The following is a 19,972-nucleotide window of genomic DNA, read 5'->3' as shown; positions in this document are numbered from 1 at the left end:
TTAAATAATGTGTGGGAACAAATCCTAATATATATTATTACAATTCCAAATTGTAAATATCAAATACTAAACAAAGTGTTACAATCAAGTATTATCCACGTCAATGAAATTACTGAAAATATACAATGACTACACTAGTTTGAAGATGATTAAACTTGCCTTAACTCCAAGCCGATACAACCAAGCATGAACATGAGAATACCAATGTCCCGTAAGACTAGATCCTTGATACATTGTCAAAGGCGTGTGAACACTTTCCTAAAGAGGTTTATTTCCCCCACACAGTACTTGGGTTAAACCGGAAATCCCTTTTGAGATACAATTGACAGCAATTTCGTTCTTAGTACTAGAATCGAAATCAAGATGACAAATTAACCAAAATTGGATTAATTGCAAGAGTTTTCTCATAAAAGTATGCAAGAAATTTGAGAGAAAAGTGTGGAGAATACTTTTAGGGAGATAAAGAATCAATGTACTGTACTTTCTTTCACGAATTGATGTCTTTTAATAAAAACTCAACCGTCAGAAAAAACCGCAAAACAAGGAGGCGCGAGCGCTCCACCATGAGGCACGGGCGCGCCACCAGGTGGAGCGAGCGCTCCTAATATAGGAGCGGGCGCTCCTCACAATATCTGCATGAATTCACAAAAAGGCAGTCAGGGGCGCGATTTAGGCGCGACCAGCAGTGCGGGCGCACCAACCAGGACGCGCGGGTGCGCCATCCTCACCCTTCCAAATTGCCAAATTCTAGAGAGGTACGCGGTTTAGGCGCGCTCTCTGCGCGGCCGCTCCAAACTTAGGTGGGCGCTCCTTCATAGTCGCGATCGCGCAACCATCAACACTCTAAATATTCAACATTCATAAGGCGCCTTGGGGTCTTATCACCAATCACTCCCTTGTCAGCCACCATTCTCTTATTTCTTTGGCTACCCTTTTTTTTTTTTACAACTTCTGTTACTCCAAGGAAACCAGTCATGAACTAATACTTGCCCTTTCTTATACTCGCAACTATCAACATGCATTAAATTCACTCCCAACTACTTTGTGTTAGTTTCGTTACTTCCAGTGGTACAACAACTGTACCATTACATTAAGTGTTCCTGTATGTTTGTGAATATAAATTGTTCCACTGGAACTTACACGTTAGAATTGAGTAGAGGTGTTGTATTAGATAGTGGTTACCGTGGTAAAAATCAATTAATATTCAATTCAGAGTTATCCGAATAATAAAAGCTTTATTAGTTATAATGGATAGTAGGTAACTTTCATTTAATTTGGCCTTATACAAATGTCATATAGTGGTACAGAATATACGGAATGGTTATAGCAATGTTGTTAATGGTAGATATAGATGCCACTGGAATGAATGTGTGTTTCTTTTGAAATGACAGCTCTGTGTCATAGTACTAGACCTAGGCCATGTAGCTTGTAACAGGGTGAACATTCACCACCGTAACTGAAGGTAAAAATTAAAACAATACATACAATGGTACATTTAATTCAAGCAAATACAAAATCAAATGTACCACCGGTGATTATCTTGTACCATTTCCCAGACTTTGTGCTTCTTTTGACAAGACAACTCTTTGGGGAACTTCTGCACCCTATTAGTGACTGCGGTAACTCGGTATTTCCAAGGTTAAAAAAATTTCAAAGTATTTCATCACAAAAAATTAAGTTTTCCTCCATTGCCTTCCATTTCCCATTTCATCTCATCTCCATCCCCTTCCCCGATTACAAGGTACTCAAATGGTCGGAAATACCATTGTCAACCACTCTCCATTCTCTACCTCAAGTTACCAAATGTTACCCCACCCAGATAAACCAATAATATACTTTCAAAAAAACCTGAGGGAGGTGTCCGAAATAAACCTGAATTTAGTGAAGTTTTTTAGGAGCAACTACAACATGGTAAATGAGATATACCAGCCTGTGCAATCCATTAGAGAACATCTCCTCCAATCAATGTGCTTCCAAACTGATTACATGCTTCTACAAGATGGCAGCCTGATTTTGGGACACCTTCCTCTTGTAGAGGACTTGGTAGGTTGCTACAATGAGGGAGCTTGTGTCATGTTGTATTGGCTGATACAGAGGTTCTATTCCTCGTCGTCCTCGCTTACAGTACCACATGAGATAGAGGAAGCACTTGACTTGAAGTCCAATCTTAACACCGACTCCATAGTTGCTTACAGTTTTCCCATTCTTTGTCGCCACATATTTGTTAGCTCCTTCACGGATACCCTCCACATCATGACGGTCGATACTACCAACACCCACCTGAGGTTCCAGGTTTAAGGTTGTACCTTGAAGCCGAGGCTTAACCATTGTTGGCCCATTCGTAAACGCTAAAACCGTGTTAGCTAAAGAGTAGAGCATCTTGTCTCTACCCGAGAGTATGCTGTAGTCGATCGTGGGTCGCTCATTCTATTTTGGAACGCCCGAGGGTGCACAAGGCCCTCCTTTGGCGAGCACTTTGCCACCTTACACGAAAAATCAACCCCCTGTTGGTCATCATTTTGGAAGCTCGTATTGGTAAACATTACATGAACAATTGGGTTGTTCGTAACCTACCAGGTGAATATCAAGTGGAGATATGTGGTCCGGATTCAAGGCTTGGTGGAGTTATGAAGTTTTGGAAACCAAATATGCTAAGGGCTAATTTCTTGCACTGATCGAGTATGCCAAATGGGTTGCTTATTGATGCTGTTTTCCTGGTAATTTGTTTGTTTTATAATATTGTTTGGAATGTAGGTTATTTAGTGAAATAAATGTTGTTTGCAATTACAGGCTCCACCACCACCATCATGGCCTCCACAACAAGTTGAATTAAACAATGACCCGTGCAGCTCGGACGAGGAGGCAGAGCCAGGTAGTCACTACTTTAATTCTGGTTTAACTTTTGATGGCTCCAACCACCATTGGGGATTTGGAAAAGACATATGATGAAGATGTTAGGGATCAAATACTCCTCCATTCTTTGTGTCTTTGTTTTGAACCGGTGCTAAAACTAAGAATTGCCACCGGTTTTGAACCGGTGCTAAAGTTTTTTTTTTTTGGCATCCCTCAAATGTAAACCGGTTCAAAACCGGTGCGTTAGAGGGGTTTTGAACCGGTGCGCATTTGTGTTATTCTACTAGTGAAAGTTAGGAGTATACTTAACAACCCTCCAAAACCCATTTCTATGACAAGCTTCTTCCTAGAGTCATCAAACTTCTTCACCGCTGTCGCGAAAGCCTTCACACCATGAAAATTAGGGGCCTACAACATTACATTCAAAGGACATAAATTTTTATCAATTCACACCAGAGACAAGAAAAAATAATTAAGCTGACAAAATAAGACCATGAACCGATTGTAGTCCTCGTATTTCACTCGAATTCATAATTTCTGACTTAGTTACTGCAATAACTCCACTTTTTCCATTAACAACTGAATTACTCTAAATTACTGCATCTCTCCTTCCTAACAACCCCTTTACATTAATATAACATATTATTGAAAATACATACATTCTGTTACAACAACTACTTCTAACTCACCTGTAATTTCCAATTTCTCCATTTTACACCATTTTCAACATGTTCATGCCTTTATTTGTTCATTATCTAAAAAACCTAGCTAAACAAACAATACCAATACATTCCCACTACAATTACTTGTGAATGTTTTATGAGGTATTTTAATCTTTCAAAACCAATTAAGGACTCACAATATTATTACCAAACTTATAACTCAACTAGAATTAACAATTATTCTATGTTATAAAACTGTCCTCATCTTCACATGCATATTTATTCACTACATTTTCCCACCTACCTAAACAAAGGACCAACCACATACAAGCATTTCCATATCAAAAATTTGGCGACAAAAAAGGTTGAGACAGTACCTTTTGCGTATTTCTTGATTGGGTTTTAACGACAACCCCTTTCTCCTTCACCTCTTCTCCCTTTGTCTTGTCAACCTGCACAAAACATTATACATGTAATTTATCCATCCAAATATTACTCAGTCAAAAACCTTTTATTATTATCATCTAACATGCAATACCTTTTGCTTGGCCCTCTTTGTTGTTTGCTTCTAAGCACCAGTACCTCGCTTGTGCTTCCCTTTTTCAACTTTTTCTTGCAATAACCTGATCAGGAGATCCTGGTTACCATCTCTGTTAGGTTCAGCTTCTTCTTCACTAGCTTCACCCTCCTCCACGTCCTCCTTAGAATCACCATCTTCAGAACCACCATCATCAGAACCAGATTCTTCAGCACCAGAATCATCAGAAACAACATCCTCAAAATCCTGTAATTCCTCTTCCTCGAAAACAGGAACATGTTTCACTTTCTTCTTGCCTTTATTTACAGATTTCTTTTTAGACGCCTCATTCACCCGACTCATTACGGGTTTAGACCTCGCCTATACACATACAAAAAATTTACAACATAAATCAACTACACCACACAACCATCACTAACCAAACACACAATCTATTAGTTTCAGCCAAAAATAACTCACCAATTCTGATCTCTTCTTCTTCCTCGCCATTATTTCCTCCTGCCAAGTTCAAATGAACCCTACATAAATGGGATTTTCCAACTACATAAAACCATTTCAACCAACCCTTAACTCTTCACATATAATTTTTTCAACCTTTAAATACATTTTATTCACATACACAGCACTCATACCTTGATAATTTAACAAAGCCAAAAAAATATACAACAATCCATACTTACATGCTCATTAATTCGACCACCACAACCCATAATTTTAAAATTATTCATAATGCTAAACTACAAACAAGTCGAATAATCATACTACTCCCTTCGTACCACCATACATTTCATAGTACACTACAAACAAGTTTAAAGAATTACTAAAATTGATAAGTAGACTTTTAAATCAAATAGTAGGTTAAAAGGTGGGAATTGTAAAATATTACAAGGTTAACAAACAAAGAGGATAATTGGACAAACAATAATACTAGCGATGATAACTGGGCCTAAGCAAACAAACTATAAAGATTATCTTCCCAAATAATTCAGGACATGTTTAATGATGTTCACCTAATCTTGAAAAGGTTGGAAAAACTGCATATTGCACATAAATTACATGAAAAACATATACTTAAATTGTGGATGAAAGCAAATTAATTAACCTGGAGTAGTGTAGTATGTACAATCGACCACCGCAACCCAAAATTTTAAAATTATTCATAATTCAAACACAACAACTCAGCTCATCGCCAAACCTATTAACAATTTATATGAACACCACAACTCAAACTCATTCCAATTAAATATCAGGTTACACAAACAATTTACAGATTATTTAAACCCTAATTCGCTATATTAAGTTGATAACCCTAAATTTCATAAACTAACCGACATTCTCATATTGAAGAAAAACACATGAATTTATTAAATAACAACAAAATCGTTTCAAGCATAATCACCCGAACCAGCTACCCCTTCGATTTCGTACGACTCCACTGCACCAAACTTCTGCTTCTGTTGCTCCGGCAGGAACCACCTTCGTCGTCTTCTTTGGCACAGAGGAAGGGAGCTACAGAGAGGAGAGAGAAGAAGAGAGAAGTTGCTTGACTCCAAACGAATATTATACAAGTTCACTTTTAAAAAAAAAATTATTTTCATATTCACAAAACCAAGCACTGTTACATTTTAAAATATAACGGGAGATAGAAAGTTAGTCTTTTACTGTTTTTAATTATGAAGCTTGGTAATTTACACTACTACCCTCCTATTTGCTTTCTTAACCCATACGCGCTATGCTCTGATATGCTTCCAACAAAAGTATTTTCCATCTCAAAAAAAGATAAGGAAAAAACACGTGGGTAAAAGAAAAAATTGAATTTAAGACGAAAATTCACAAGTTTTAGCTACTGGATGAACCCTAAGATTCGTACATCGATCAAGGAAAAATAAAATAAAACTCCCAAAAAATTAATTCGAACCCATAAAAAACCCCATTAAAGGAAATTATAAATTCAAAAAATTAAGAAAAAAATCCTATCAAATTAGTCAATCCTTCTTCTTCAACCTAATTACCCACTTTCCTCTCTCCTCCAGAATTCTGCATTTATTTCAGTGGGAGTTTTATATCTTTTTTTGATGATTTGATTTTAATTCATCCCTTTTTATTATTCCAGCTGCTGATTTTTCCACTTTAATTAGCTGGGTTTTCTCTTTTATGATTTGATTTTAATGGGAATTTGATAGTATTGTGGAGACATTTCAAGTTTGAAGCTTCTTTCTCCTTCCTTAATAAGATCAAAGATGAGGTAACTTTTTATTTTTTAAAATTTTTTGCATCTAATTTGTTGTGGGTATTCTGATTTTGCTTTGTTTCAACGCTATTTTGGTGTTTTTAGTGATTATTGATGCATAAATTTCAAATTATCTTCTGGGTATTTCAGATTATTCCATTTCTGTCATTTTTTCGATATTCCCCAATTTTATTTTGGTCAATATTGCTAATTTTGGGTGATATCTGCCATTTAATGTCGCTTCTCCAAAATTAGGTCAATTTTTTGTTGTTGATGATGTAATATTGAACCTTCAAACTATCCCAGATCATAATATTGTTTTCGGATTTGCCAGTATTTAGTGTAGTGATTATAAGTTTAATTGTCATATGCCAACCTTTGATTTAGAGGCATTGGAATTCTGGTTTTTTTTAGGGTTAAAATTTGTGCTACCAATTTGAGAAAGAGCAGTTTGTAATATGGTTTTAGTGTATGTTAATATGTGTGAATGGATGCAGGTCTAATATGACAGGATCAGGGTTTTACAACTCAGAACCACGAAACTTCAACCGTGGTTTTGGGCGTGGGGCACCGAGATCATTTCAACCATCTCCGCGTCATTCATCACCGCAGCCATCCCGTAAAGGCGATCTTTTCATCGAGGCTGGTAAATTAGCGGTTGATTATTTGGTTTCGCGTGGATTGTTGTCCTCAAATGTTGTCTCTGGTAAATGTCAGAATGGCAGTTTGAAAAACAACTTAGGGGAATTACAGGATCTTCATAATTCGTTAGATAGGGATAGTAGTGGAAGGTCCTCGACAGATTTGGATCTGACTATGTCAAGGAATAACTCAAGGGAAAGGAGAAGACTTGGACCATTTAGGAGTTATAGTTCTGACTGGAGCCGTGAGAATGAAAAGGAAGGATCGCTGAGTGAAGATGCTGTTCCTTCAAGGACCATGGAAGTTGATAATGATACGTTTCACAAGGATACTACCAATGATACAGATGCCATTGTTCAGAATTCTCATTCAGCTGAGCCTGCTGCCAAAGATGATAGGCAAAGTGAATTGCAGGATGAGATTGCAAAGGGATGTTCTCTTGGTGATTTAGAATCAACGGTGAATTCTTTGGTCCAAAACAAGGATGATAAAGAGGTAGTGAAAACTTCTGATGCAGTGAACAACGTGTTTAAGGAGACTAAAACTGGCACTGAGAATTATGACAAGGAGAAAGATGCTATTGTGGATAACATGGTTATTCAGCAAGGTGAAGAAAAGAGCAATGCTTCTCCTTTGATGAGCAGCAACCCAGACAGTGATCCACTTCTGTTCAGCAAGGAGAACAATATCACTGAGACTGGATCTGATTCTCTTGACTGCCAAAAATATGAAACCATGAATGGTTCAGAAGAGATTCCTAGTTCCAAGTCCCTTGGTGTATCTGATCACTCTTTCAGTGAGGCAGGAGCTATGAGCCCTACGTACCCTGCTGATCAGCAAAAATTCATGGAATCTCTGCCTTTTACTGATAAAACATTTTCTTATGAACAAAAAACTAGTGAATTGCCTGAGCTTGGGATGTGCAGTTCTATTGCTAAAGATAGAGGTGAGAAACGACCCATGGAGGTGGATCATATGATGGAGGGAGCAAAGAAAGCTAAGCAACAATGGCTTTCTGTTGCTCAAAGTGATGAGTACTCGCAGCTCTCAGATCTGAGGGACAAGCATTCTGTTTCACCAGTAAAAAGGGCCATTAACATTTTTAATGTGTCTGCTAGTCAGGAGAGCTTTACCAATGTCTCATTGCCTCTGAAAGGGGGTGTTGAATCCGATTTAAACCAAGGAGAGAAGCAGCTGCTCTCAAACTCATTTAAAATTTGCGACCTCAATCTTATGGAAGCCTCTGATTTGCATGAGAATCATGAAGTTCCTGCGTTGTTGTATCCCACAATTCAAGGTTCCAGTCGAGAGTTACCTGTTGATTTCGATTTGTCCATTAGGAACAGTTGCAGTTTAACTAATGAATTCAATGGCTCTGGATCAGTGAGAAAAGATATTGAAATAATTGATTTGGAAAGTACGTCTTTGGAGGGATGCAAGAGCTCAGATACATCCATGAAAAAGTAATGTTATTCCCATGGCCTTTTTCTTTCTTTCCACCTATCACTTTTCTTTTTTCATTGTGGTTATTACAACTCCCCCCCCCCCCCTTCCCCCCCAACAGCTAAAAAGCATTATTTTTTTTATTAATATCCTTCAAAATTTATATTGCACCACTGTTGCATGTGAAGCCATAGAATTTCATGTGTTGATGAGATGTTTGCCTATATTTCATCTATGAGCAGTACTGAAGCTGGCATCACAAGCATGGAGAGCTTTCAAAATCCACAAAATGCTACTGAGAATCCAGATGGTCAGGATGGGTATGGGTTCATGATCTCAGAGTTGCTCGGTAATGATGTCCCAAATTGTCCTTCCGTTCAGCCCGATATGAATTCTCTGCACAATGGCATGGGCCTTAATCATGGCGAGGTACAACCCCTAATCTTTGAAAATATTGTTTGATCTCATTATGTTATTTTATTCTGTAATTGTTTATGTGGGGATGTCCCTTTTAATGTGAGTGTTACATTAGTTTGGAGACTAGATGGTCGTTGTGGAACATAACAGAACAGGAGATGCAACCTGGGGATGTCCTGCTTTGAATGTAATAATATTTTATGTATGCTTAGGGACTACCTATATACCAGCATAGAATTGTTACCACTGTATAAAGCTGATATACAAATAACTTGAGCCCTTCTGTATAGGCTGTTGTTAGGAGGTGTCTTTCTCTCATCTCTCTCTAGATGGCTTTGTGCTGTCAAAATGGGCATTGAGGACTGATTGCCAAGGCTAGCTGTTGCTAATATTATTTGACCACTTCTCCTATTCCATGAAAATTTGTAAAGAATATTATTTTATTTTGGTTCTTCAATTGATAGCTTATTATTCCAGTGTTATTTATTGACTATGGTGATATGTAGAATAAAATATGCCAAAAATATGCTACCCTTTACCAAGTGTTTTGCCTTGCTGTAATAAGAATGTATGCTTTAGTTATTTGACTGGCTTCTTCTATAACTAGCTGGTGATTTGGCTAATTATTTTGGTGTTGATTATTGCAGGCAATGTTCAGTGAAGATGATCCAATCTACATGTCCTTGGGAGAAATTCCTCTAAGTATGCCAGATATTTAAATTGCTGGTATTATTGTTTTCTTATATGTAGAAGCATTTAGCTTAATCCATCTGAATCCCAAGCTGCTCCCTAGACAAATAATTTGAATTTGCAGGGACCCTTACCTCTAGGTTTGGATTTTTAGTAATACTGTTTTTTCGGTGCTTGGAATCTTAGACTTTGGAGTGGCTTTGGCTTTACGATCATCGCTTGTTGACCTTTTTTGTAGGCACACCATTTTTACTCACACTTGTTCAATAACCCATACTCTGAAGATAAAAAGTTTATGACTCTTTCGTAACCACTAATTATTGCTTGTGATAGTGATTCTGTGCGGCTGTGCCCATAGTATACCTATCCACACCCCCCCTCCCCCCCCCCCCCCCCCCCCACACAAACAACAACAACAAGCCTTAGTCCCAATGGCTTGGGGAGCAATTCTCACGATAACTCATTCTGTAAGGCTCTAGACGTAGCTGAGTGTCTTGCTGCTTTCACCTGTTAGGCTTCTTTTGTTGTTTTCTTGGGTTAATAGTATCTGTTGATGGCTGGCATTTTATGGTTGAAACTCGATTTGCAGCAGGTCTTTTACGTGCATGGGAGCAGCCTACGCAAGAGAGAAATCCTTTTGAACTGTAGCTTAATAACATGAGTTGCAAATAACGCTGTAATCAGGTAATCTATCTCTTTACTTCATAACCTTGTGTGTAAAAATGTTGGGTTTCTTGGGAGTTCATCTTTTACAGAATCAAACACTTTGTTAAATATGAATCTAATACAAATCTAAATGTATTATAATGTCATGCTAGTTATTTTGGGGCTTCGCTTGCTTAAATCATTTACATTTTTGTCAATCTACTAAGTGCTCAATAGCTACTTGTTAGTTGTTTAGAGTTTCTTATTAGTCAGATAATTAGATCATGCTTTTTGTACCATATTGGCAATCAGCCAATCACTGTAGCAATACACTGGTTGAGAGGCTAATGACTAATGGGCTAATGGCTAAACTCTTATTACAGTGTAGAGTTGGTAGGAAACCTATGTGGCTATGTAATTCTTCTACTCAGACTCTGGTACTGATTCCAGACTCACCTGTAGTGTTTTGGTCCTGAAAGAACATAGAAGTGTAAAGTGTCCATAGCCACTCAGATGGCGAAGATCTGACACATATACTTCAAATTGAAGAGTCTGAGAAACATAATATGAGATGCTTACTTTGGATGATAGTAATTTATTGACTGATTTAGTTTTCCAATGTTACGAAAGCTCACACTATACTTATAATTTAAGTCTTAACTCCTGTCGTGACAGTACTTAGGGACAGACTTTAAAACTCAATATGCTTTTTAAAGTCAAAGTTATATGGCAAGATTGGGGTCTTGGACCAATTTGAAAATGAAAATGTTCTCTTCTCATCTTGAAATGAGGGGTTCTCAACTGGCCATGATTTGTTGCTGAAACTGAAGCAATTTCTCAATCCAAGTTTGACATAAATATAAAGCATAAAATGAGAATAGTCTCGAGTAAAATCTAAGTTTCTTATAACCTTTTGCAATAACTCTTTAGAAGCTTTGGGTTGTGGATATAGATGGTGATAAATAAAGCACTAGAGAATTATCAGCTTACAGTTTAGGGGTGGTAGGGAGACCTATGTAATTCTTTCTTGTAAATGTAGTGAGTCTAGTGACTATTTTCCTTGATTTTGAAGTTAACTTCATTTCACTCTATTACTTGCTGAGTTGCTGCTTGTTTGTTATATAGGATTCAATTGGGTAAAATAAAAGTCTTAGAAATGGAAATTTTGACATGACAATTTTCCTATGAACAATACTGCCTTCTCGAACTAAGAATTATTTTTGTTTGATGTATGCTCGTGATTATACTTTCACAAGTTCATACATGCATTTCTGGAACATTAATGAATGGTGGTTTCTCCTTGTTTTCTTTTCCTTCTGTGATAGGGTATCTGCATGCTGCAATCACCTGTTTGAAGTCCGTTAAGATAATGAGATTTTGTAGTCAGAGATTGCAATTATCCTCGTACTGTTACTAGCTGTGTAAATGACACATTGTACTTGAGGATGTTGCTTGCTTGAGGTACCCTGGAAATCGTGAAAGGTTCCTGTGTTCAGGACAAAGACCTCCTTTTTCCAACCTATGAGCATGGTGTGCCATTCTGAATTAGATTTAGCCATCATTTAGATGTTTTTACAAATTTATGTGTAGTCTATGCTCAATAAGCACCAGTTTCAAATGCAATACCAGTGTGTAACAGTATGGCATATTGTAATGTATATGCGCATTTGCCACGAGCATTGTGTACGAATGACTGGAACTGCACCCATGTTTATAGGAGTGTTACCGGTGATGACGGTTTTATCGAAATTAGAGAAGCAAATGTTGTTCATGTAGAAGAAGACGAGTCCTTGTAGCCGTAGGAAACACTTTTCTTATATTTGGGAACAAATACTATTGTTATATTGCTTCATCTTATCTTCGGTTAATCATAGCTTATTTCTAATTAGTTACAATTGGGAGATACGTGTATTGATTCACCAAACTACATCTCTACTTTAGCTTGCTACAAAAAGAATTATTTGAAATTACCCCTTCAAATAAGCCAAGCAACAAAATATAATAAGGGGACCTTTGTGAAGTATGATGATGTGATCTAGTCATCTATCACTCTCTTCCTTCACTTCTTTCCTTTCCTAATTTGTTACTTCCTCAGTCTTTTGTTTTTTTATTCAACCTGTTTTTTTTATCATGCTTGTCAATGTAAAACTTTAACGATCAATAACTTTAATTCTCCATAATTAAAAATTATAAAAGTTATATATTATGATAGTTTTTATTGAGACGAATTCAAAAATATCCTACATGAATATGTTTTTCCTTATATCGGTAAAAGAAGGGGTGGTGAATAGTGTAAAAGTCAAAGCTGTTCAAGTAAAAAAGAACGGCGAAAGTATATTCCCTCCATTCCTATTTAGTTTTCACTTCCGAAGTTGTGTCCAATGATCGCATATTTTACTCTTATTGTCCTATGTGATTTGGAGTGACTTAAAAACCAAAATGACTAAACATGTTCTATATATCAATATATGTGTGTGCTCCCCATGTACAAGTTTACTCTGGGAAACGATTAAGCTCCCTTTAAGTAGTGTTACTTAAAGAAAACTCGATACCAACAATAACTAGTGAGTAGTGCGGGCGTTGTCCCAGGTTGCTACTGTTGTTAACGTGCAATCGATAAATTTTTTCAAAGCTTTTCAAAACTGAAATTGTTGTTGTTGAACCAAAATTGAGTTCTTCTTTGAGTATCTGTTTTTTTTATTTAGTTGAATCTTGTGGTTTGCATTTATATAAAATGTTTTACATATTAATAACATAGTTGAGGGTTCGAATCTCCTTATCCTCTTATGTTTTTATATGGAATAATGTTGATGATATGGCGTCATGAGCTTGGGTGACATGGCGTAATGGTTAAGATTGTTTGAGTGATGATGTGGCAAGATATTGGAAAGGTGACGTGACGCAATAAAAAAGGAACTATGTGATACATTGATATTTTTAGAAACGTCTTTTAATAAATTAGTATAGATATCTCATCTCGCCATTAGATGAATGGCCATATTTTCCACGCTTTTCTCCACGCTTTTCACATGACATAACAATATTACATAAATATATACTGATATCAATCGTATTGTAAATTTGTAATCATGCTAAAGCCCTAATATCCGTAATTGTGTCTTTTATGAGACATGTACCAAATTTATTGAGCCATAAATTAGAATTTGCAACGGTCGATGCGTTATTGCATGACAATTGCTCTTAGCCAGCTAGTGATTAAGTGAATATAATAATCTTAAGTAGCTTATTAGCTTAACTCAGACTTAGTGATTTGATTATTTGACTAAACACATATTATTTGGATCATAATAAGTAATTACAGTACTAAACTAATTATTAAAAAAAAAAAAAAAAAAGCAAGCCTCATTTTCACCTTTACCAAATAGATAATGTTCGTATGAGAGAAGTATGTACAGTGGAGATCGAGCTTGTAGGCCGTGAAATAGAGGCAGGCGGTGAGATCTGCGGCAGACTGGTCGAGATCGAGCTTGTGGTCGCGCGCGTGGAGCAGCAGCAACCGGTGTGGTCTGCGGTGGAATAGTGGTTTGCGGTGGAGACGTGGAGTGGTCGTGGTCGTGGTCGTGGTTGCGGGTGGAGTGGTGTGGTAATGTGGTCGTAGATCCAAGTATTTGTGAGTTCAAGTTCTCTCAATTGCTCAAGGAATGGAGAGAGAGAGAGAGGAGAGCAAAGAGCGACTAAAGCAAAAAGTAACCCACTACCCTTACATGTTTTCAGTAAAAACCAAATAAAAAAAAGAAAAAAAAAAAAAAAAAACGGGTATTTAAAGGGTACCCGGGTACTCAAAGTGCGGCCCATTACCTGACCCGAAAATTAGACTTACCCGACCCGTAAAAATGGGAAAAATTAAAAAAATACCCATTGGGTAGTTTGCGGGCCTTCAGGTTTCCGGGTCGGGTCAAACGGGTCGGGTTTTTGAACACCCCTACTTGTATATATATATCATGCTTTAGTGGTGATGACATCATAAATGTATCATGACATCTTAGCTGCTGCCGTTTTTATCCATTAAATTAGTGAGTACCCACTGTTTTATCAGATAACTTTGTAATAATTTTCCTTGATTAATACAAATTGACACACAGCTAGATGATTATGAGCCACTAAGGGCCTGTTAGTTCACCTTATTTTTACTTATGGTTTGATTTGATTTAGTCTGATCTGATCTGATTGTTTGTTTTGACCAAACTTTGACCTTATTTATACGATAATCTGTAAACGAAAAATATATCAATTGGAGTCTTGTTAGATTCGTATTAAGGTGTATTTTATTAATATGTCATTTTTATAAAAAATTTCATTACGTAATTATTTAGCGATAAAAAATCGCACATGTAACGATGATCTGATATGAACTTATTTTTTCTGAAATACATAAAAATAAGGAACCAAACAAGGCCTTAGTTTTTTTTTTTGGTGTTTAGAGAGCCAAAAAAGGTGGGGGTGAAAATCGATCCCAGGATCTCCTAAAACCGAAAAGGAAGCTTTAACCACTTGAGGTATTCCTCACTCTCATTAGAGCATACACAATGGTTGCCCAACCCCATCTTGGTTATTGATTATTTTATTATTTTATCCATCTTCCACCTCACTTATAACCACTCTTATAACTATTTAATAACCAATGTATGCCAATAGTTAACCATAATATTTTGGTTATACATTTTCTCTCTCCTACTTTTACCCAACCCCACCACACAATTTATTACTTAAATTCTATTATTATTAAATAATGCATTTGGTAATAATCATTCAAAATTAATAATTATTTATTAGCATACATTAATTAGATAAAATCTCAAAAATTTAAAAATAATGCAATTTTGATATTAATTAGTATGTAATTAGTCGTTAATTAAGACACAAACAATAATTGTAACCCTACTACATTATTATACATTTCTTCAATTTTCCTCCAAAAAACATCCCCCTTTTGGTTAGTGTTAGTTTTTTTATTTTGACTAACCTCAAGCCAAGCCTTCACAAGAACCACTTCTTCAGCTTTTGACCAAAAAATTTTCCTTCCATCTTGATTGCCTCCTTCATTACCTCTTTCATTACCTTCGCCTTCTTCAACTTCTGGTTCATTTTCGTCATCTGATGCATTCGATGTGTATGAACAATCGAAACTCGGAAATGCACCATCACCTTGTGACATAGAAAAATGTTGAGACATGGGAAATGTTGAATCAATTTGAGAGATTTGAATATTTTCAAAAGATGGGATAACATTTGGAGAATTTGAATAATTAGGATTTTGTGGTGGTTGAAAAGGAAACGGAGTGAAAGTACTTGGATTTGAGAAATTGAGATTTTGTGAACCGTAATTCGGAAAATTTTGAAAATTTGTATCTAAATCTGAGTTGAGATCAATTGGAAGATTAGAATAGTAAGGTTGAGGATTTGGATTATTTTGGGGCTGTGATGAGTTATGAGATTTTGTGGATTTTTTTTTTTCTGTTAGATTTTGGAATGTTCATCTTAACACAATTTGCCAATAAGAAGAGTAATTTTCACTTAAAAAAAGTTGTTTCAAAATACTTCAATATTGGGCTCATTTTATAGAGAAAAATAAAATAGAGCCGTTGGTGTATTTTTTTTTTTTTTTTCAGAATTGTATTTTAAAAATTATGGCCGTTACAAAAATTACAACGGTTATAAATTCAGAGCAAATCTCAACCATTGATATTTGTATTACGTGTCAAAATCTTAGCCATCCATGTCAACCAAAAAGCAAAAAAAAAAATTGCATGACCAAGCTATGATAACCGGTTATTGAAATAACCAGGTTATTAATATTTTCCACCAAAATTTTCTCTCTCCTCATTATTTTATTATTTTCTCACAATCTCTCTCCTAATAACCACCCCAAGTGGTTATTTGCTGTGTCTACTCTTATAAGCCACTAAGTTTAAATACATAATAATTTATTTATCAACGAAATCTTGCCTCATATGATTAAGTATGAAGGTCTGTGTACAATATTGTAGATTCAAATACGCTAGCTTACACGCACCTAACTCTAAGAACACTATATTTTTGTGAAATTTAAGAATTTTTAAAATCTTAAAGGTGACACCTATAATAAGAGATTGAATCTTGTTGTCATTACAACCTTTTTTCTTTTTTTTTTATCTCGCCCTATAGCAATCGAGTTGTAATTTTAATCGAGTGGAGTAAGAAAACCTAATGAGGCAAGGAATCTATTACAAGCACACAAATACACCATGGTGTTCATACAATGTTTAGATAAAGCATATAACGACTTACATCAAATCGTTGAATGATAATATGATATGGAGAGAATCAAAGCCATATCTTGTTATATTTTCAGTTTTTTACTCTTAAGAATCTTTGAAATAGTAGTAGTCCTTTTTATCCTTTCTCTACTAACATACTACGCCACCTTAGTGATGTCTACATTGATATCAAAGTAATCAAATATAATTAAATAAGTAACTATATGTATCGTATTTTCATAGATTGGCAACAAAGAAGGATATTTAAATTTTACAAAAAAATCATCATGCTTAGATCATCAATACGCGAATCACCTTTGTTTGCATGCTCAAATTGTGATTTGTTTTTTTAGCTTGTTCTTCAATTTGGTATTATTCTTAATTTATTTTTCAACCATGCATAAAAATTAAGGGCTAAACTGACCCCTAAAATCAATTAGAGTTTCGTACACCCGGGTGTACCATGCGCATGGTACACCTGGAAGAACATCACTCTATGAATAAAAGAACATCGTTTATAAAAGAACATCCTATATGTTTTTAAAGTACGCGTATTTAATCGGGGATGGACAGTCACAGTTAATGGGTTTCTGAAAATTTCAGGGTCCAAACATTTACTTTTTATCTCTCCTAAAATTTACTTTGTAAAAAAAAGTAAATTTCCATCTTCTCCATCTTCCCCATCTTCCCCCTTTCAAAGAAACCCTATTTTACTCAAAAACCAAATCATCTTCAGAAATTAATCAAGTTTTTTTGCAATTATGAAGGGCTAAAACAATGGGTAAGTGCGAATTTCTCATTCAATTCTATAATTTTGTACTTTTAATTGTTCTTATACCGAGTTCTAACCCCTAAACATCGTCCTGAAAATCGAGTGTCTTCCTTAAGTAATTAAAATTCAAACTTAAATTATTTAATTGTTTCTGATAATGTTCTTTTTGATGTAATACAACGTTCTTTTTCAAATTTGTATTATGTTCTTTTATTTAAAGTTAATGTTCTTTTATTTAAAGTTAATGTTTCTGATAATGTTCTTTTTGATGTAATACGATGTTCTTCTATTGGATTATTGCTACTGGTTTATCTACTTGGAAATTTAGCTTACTATTGAATTGTAATATTGACAATTTTAGCGTGTCCGTTAATTGTTACCCTGTATATATCATAGAGGCTTGGTTTTTAAAGGGGAGGGGAGAAGGTGGGGGTGGTAAAAAGAACATACGTTACAGTCGTAAAGAACATAAATTAAAGAACATAATTACAAAAAAAAACTCACTATGTTAAAGAACATAAGAGCATCTTTCAAAAAAAAAAAAGAGCCAAATTCAAAGAATATACGAGTCAAATTAAAAGAACATATTTTTAGAACATATTTTGTACTATTGAAACCCAAAAACATGTTTAATTCACATGTTAAAGAGTATAAGTATAGAAGAACATATAATTAAACATAGGGTATTTTCATTTTTACCACCTTCAAATAATGACTTTGTCGAATTTACCACCTCCAAAAAAAAAAGATTTACTTTACCACCTCATAAAAAAATAAAACATCAGTTTTACCACCAATCACCTCCAACTAACGGATTCCGTCCATAAATCCGTTAGTGGGGCCTACCTTGCACACGTGTCGCCATATTATTGGGTAAGTTTTAAAAAAAAATTAAAAAAATCCCCATTAATCAACCGGTGTTGCTGCCACCGTCAGGACCCCCACCGCCGACCAGCCCCCACCACCTAACCGCTATGACCAGCCCCCACCACCTAACCGCTACGACCAGCCCCACCACCGCACCGCACAGCCACAACCACCTTTCCACCAATTTTTATTTATTTTTTTGCTCTGTTTTCTCGAAAGCCACAACAATGGCGTCTCTTCCAATGGAGTTAATCACCTCCATTATTTTCGATTACCCACTAAATCACTACTTCGCTTCAAATGCGTTTCCAAGGCTTGGCATTCCTTAATCAATCAACAGCACCCATTTAATCAGACTTCATCTCGCTCATTCTCTCTCCTCTGACCGTCGTCTTCTTATCCTCAACCATGGAAGTCACCTGGAATCGACTCCATTGAAGTGGGGTTCTGAGCTTGATGCTAAAAACGATTGACAAGGTTTGATTTACCCAATTCTTTTTCTGGTTTTGAGGTTTCGATTTGTGGGTATTGTAATGGATTAATTGCTTTGGTTTGTAGAAATGTTGATGATAATCGATTTGTATCCTTGTTGTTGGTGATTTGGCTTCTTAGTTTTTGGCAGCCACCAAATCCCGACCACCCATAAATCCCCTTCTAATTCCGACCACTCTAAAAACCCTAGCCACCACCAAATTTCGCACTCCTAAAACCCTAACCACCACCTAATTCCGACCACCTCCCTAACCCACACACCAAATTCCGGCCCCTCCTTAGTCACACACGAAATTCCGACTAAGCGAGGTAGTTGATTTCGTTGCTGGTTGGTTTACACGAAAGATCGGGGAAGATGAAGAAGAAACGTCAAAAAGGTGGGCCCTACTAACGAATTCGTGGACGGAATCCGTTAGTTGGTGGTAAAATCGATTTTTTGGAAATTTTGTTGGTGGTAAAGTAAATCTTTTTTTTTTGGAGGTGGTAAATTCAATTAAGTGGTTATTTGAAGGTGGTAAAAGTGAAAATACCCTTAAACATATATATATAGGTATGTTTTTTATCAAACACAAACACATCTTTTTCAAACACTAGCATGTTCTTTTTCAAAAACTATGTTCTTTTTTTTTTTCCATGTTCTTTAAAATATATCTAAAGTTCTTTCCGGGTGCACCATGCGCATGGTGCACCCGGGTGCACTATACTATTTTCACCTAAAATCTTAACAAAACTTTTTTTCGACGCGCAAAATAAGAAAAAAAAATTAGTTAGCTAACCATTAATGAAACTACTTAACGTCACGGGCATGGTATGTTAAAAAAAATTGTAACTGACGGTACTATATGTAATATAAAAAAACAGTGGGCATAACTTAGAAAAATCACTTATACAAGGACACAATGTAAAAAAAAAAAGAAAAAAAAAAAACCCAAAATAATTATTTTATATATCCATATTGTAGGAATTAAAACATTAAAAAAAAAAAAAAAAAAAAAAAAAAAAAAAAAAAAAAAAACTCTAACACATAGAATAGAGATATGAGCGATGAAACAAATATTAAAATATTCTAATTGTCTAACATGCATAAGCATTTCATCATATAGGTGTATTTTAAAAATATGGATAAGTCGCAAGTGTGCATGAAACATCCATTTAGATCATGTGACAGTCAATATTTTCTTTATTCATTCATTTAATCTCCCTTCTTCATTCTATTATGATAACACTAATTTTAATTTGTCAAACTTGAAGTTTGACATTAATACCACTTGAAAAGATCGAAGCAAATGAGTAGAAAAATAATACATTGTCCAAACAAATATTTTTAATTAATTAGCTAAGGATTGGAAAGAGTTATCTATAATTAATTAAAGTTTTATAATAGTCGACTATTCTTTGGATTCACGTGAGACAATTCTTCTAATCACATGCAATTGATTAGGAAATGGGTAAGAGAGAATTAGA

General features: G+C 35.6%; 1 protein-coding gene across 5 annotated transcripts; it reads left to right on the top strand.

Moving 5' to 3' along the window:
- The first annotated feature begins 5,747 nt into the window (after window positions 1–5,747).
- LOC110705965 (uncharacterized protein At4g26450-like) lies at window positions 5,748–12,008 on the top strand. Of its 5 annotated transcripts, XM_021883892.1 has the most exons (7): window positions 5,748–6,298; window positions 6,781–8,222; window positions 8,310–8,388; window positions 8,611–8,797; window positions 9,433–9,487; window positions 10,065–10,159; window positions 11,446–12,008. In XM_021883892.1, exons 1-6 carry the CDS (start codon window positions 6,294–6,296, stop codon window positions 10,121–10,123), a joined length of 1,827 nt encoding a protein of 608 aa, XP_021739584.1. In that variant the 5' UTR covers window positions 5,748–6,293; the 3' UTR covers window positions 10,124–10,159; window positions 11,446–12,008. The 5 variants fall into 5 exon arrangements, 4 of the variants coding, with proteins under 4 accessions (XP_021739584.1, XP_021739582.1, XP_021739583.1 ...); XM_021883890.1 differs by having other exon boundaries at window positions 5,752–6,298; window positions 6,781–8,388; window positions 10,068–10,159; XR_002508161.1 differs by having other exon boundaries at window positions 5,753–6,298; window positions 6,781–8,388; window positions 9,433–9,511.
- The last annotated feature ends 7,964 nt before the right edge of the window (window positions 12,009–19,972 follow it).

The sequence above is a fragment of the Chenopodium quinoa genome, unplaced genomic scaffold, assembly GCF_001683475.1.
Source record: "Chenopodium quinoa cultivar QQ74 unplaced genomic scaffold, ASM168347v1, whole genome shotgun sequence".
Lineage (NCBI taxonomy): Eukaryota > Viridiplantae > Streptophyta > Magnoliopsida > Caryophyllales > Amaranthaceae > Chenopodium > Chenopodium quinoa.
The sequence above is the reverse complement of the archived record's forward strand: the minus strand, read 5'-3'. Positions and strand labels throughout refer to the sequence as shown.

What these genes read in the sequence shown, in the direction of transcription:
- LOC110705965 (XM_021883889.1), top strand. An exon ending in TCAGATACATCCATGAAAAA is followed by an intron (nt 8,389 to 8,610) that starts GTAATGTTATTC and finishes ATCTATGAGCAG; the next exon opens with TACTGAAGCTGGCATCACAA. An exon ending in CTTGGGAGAAATTCCTCTAA is followed by an intron (nt 9,488 to 10,064) that starts GTATGCCAGATA and finishes CTCGATTTGCAG; the next exon opens with CAGGTCTTTTACGTGCATGG.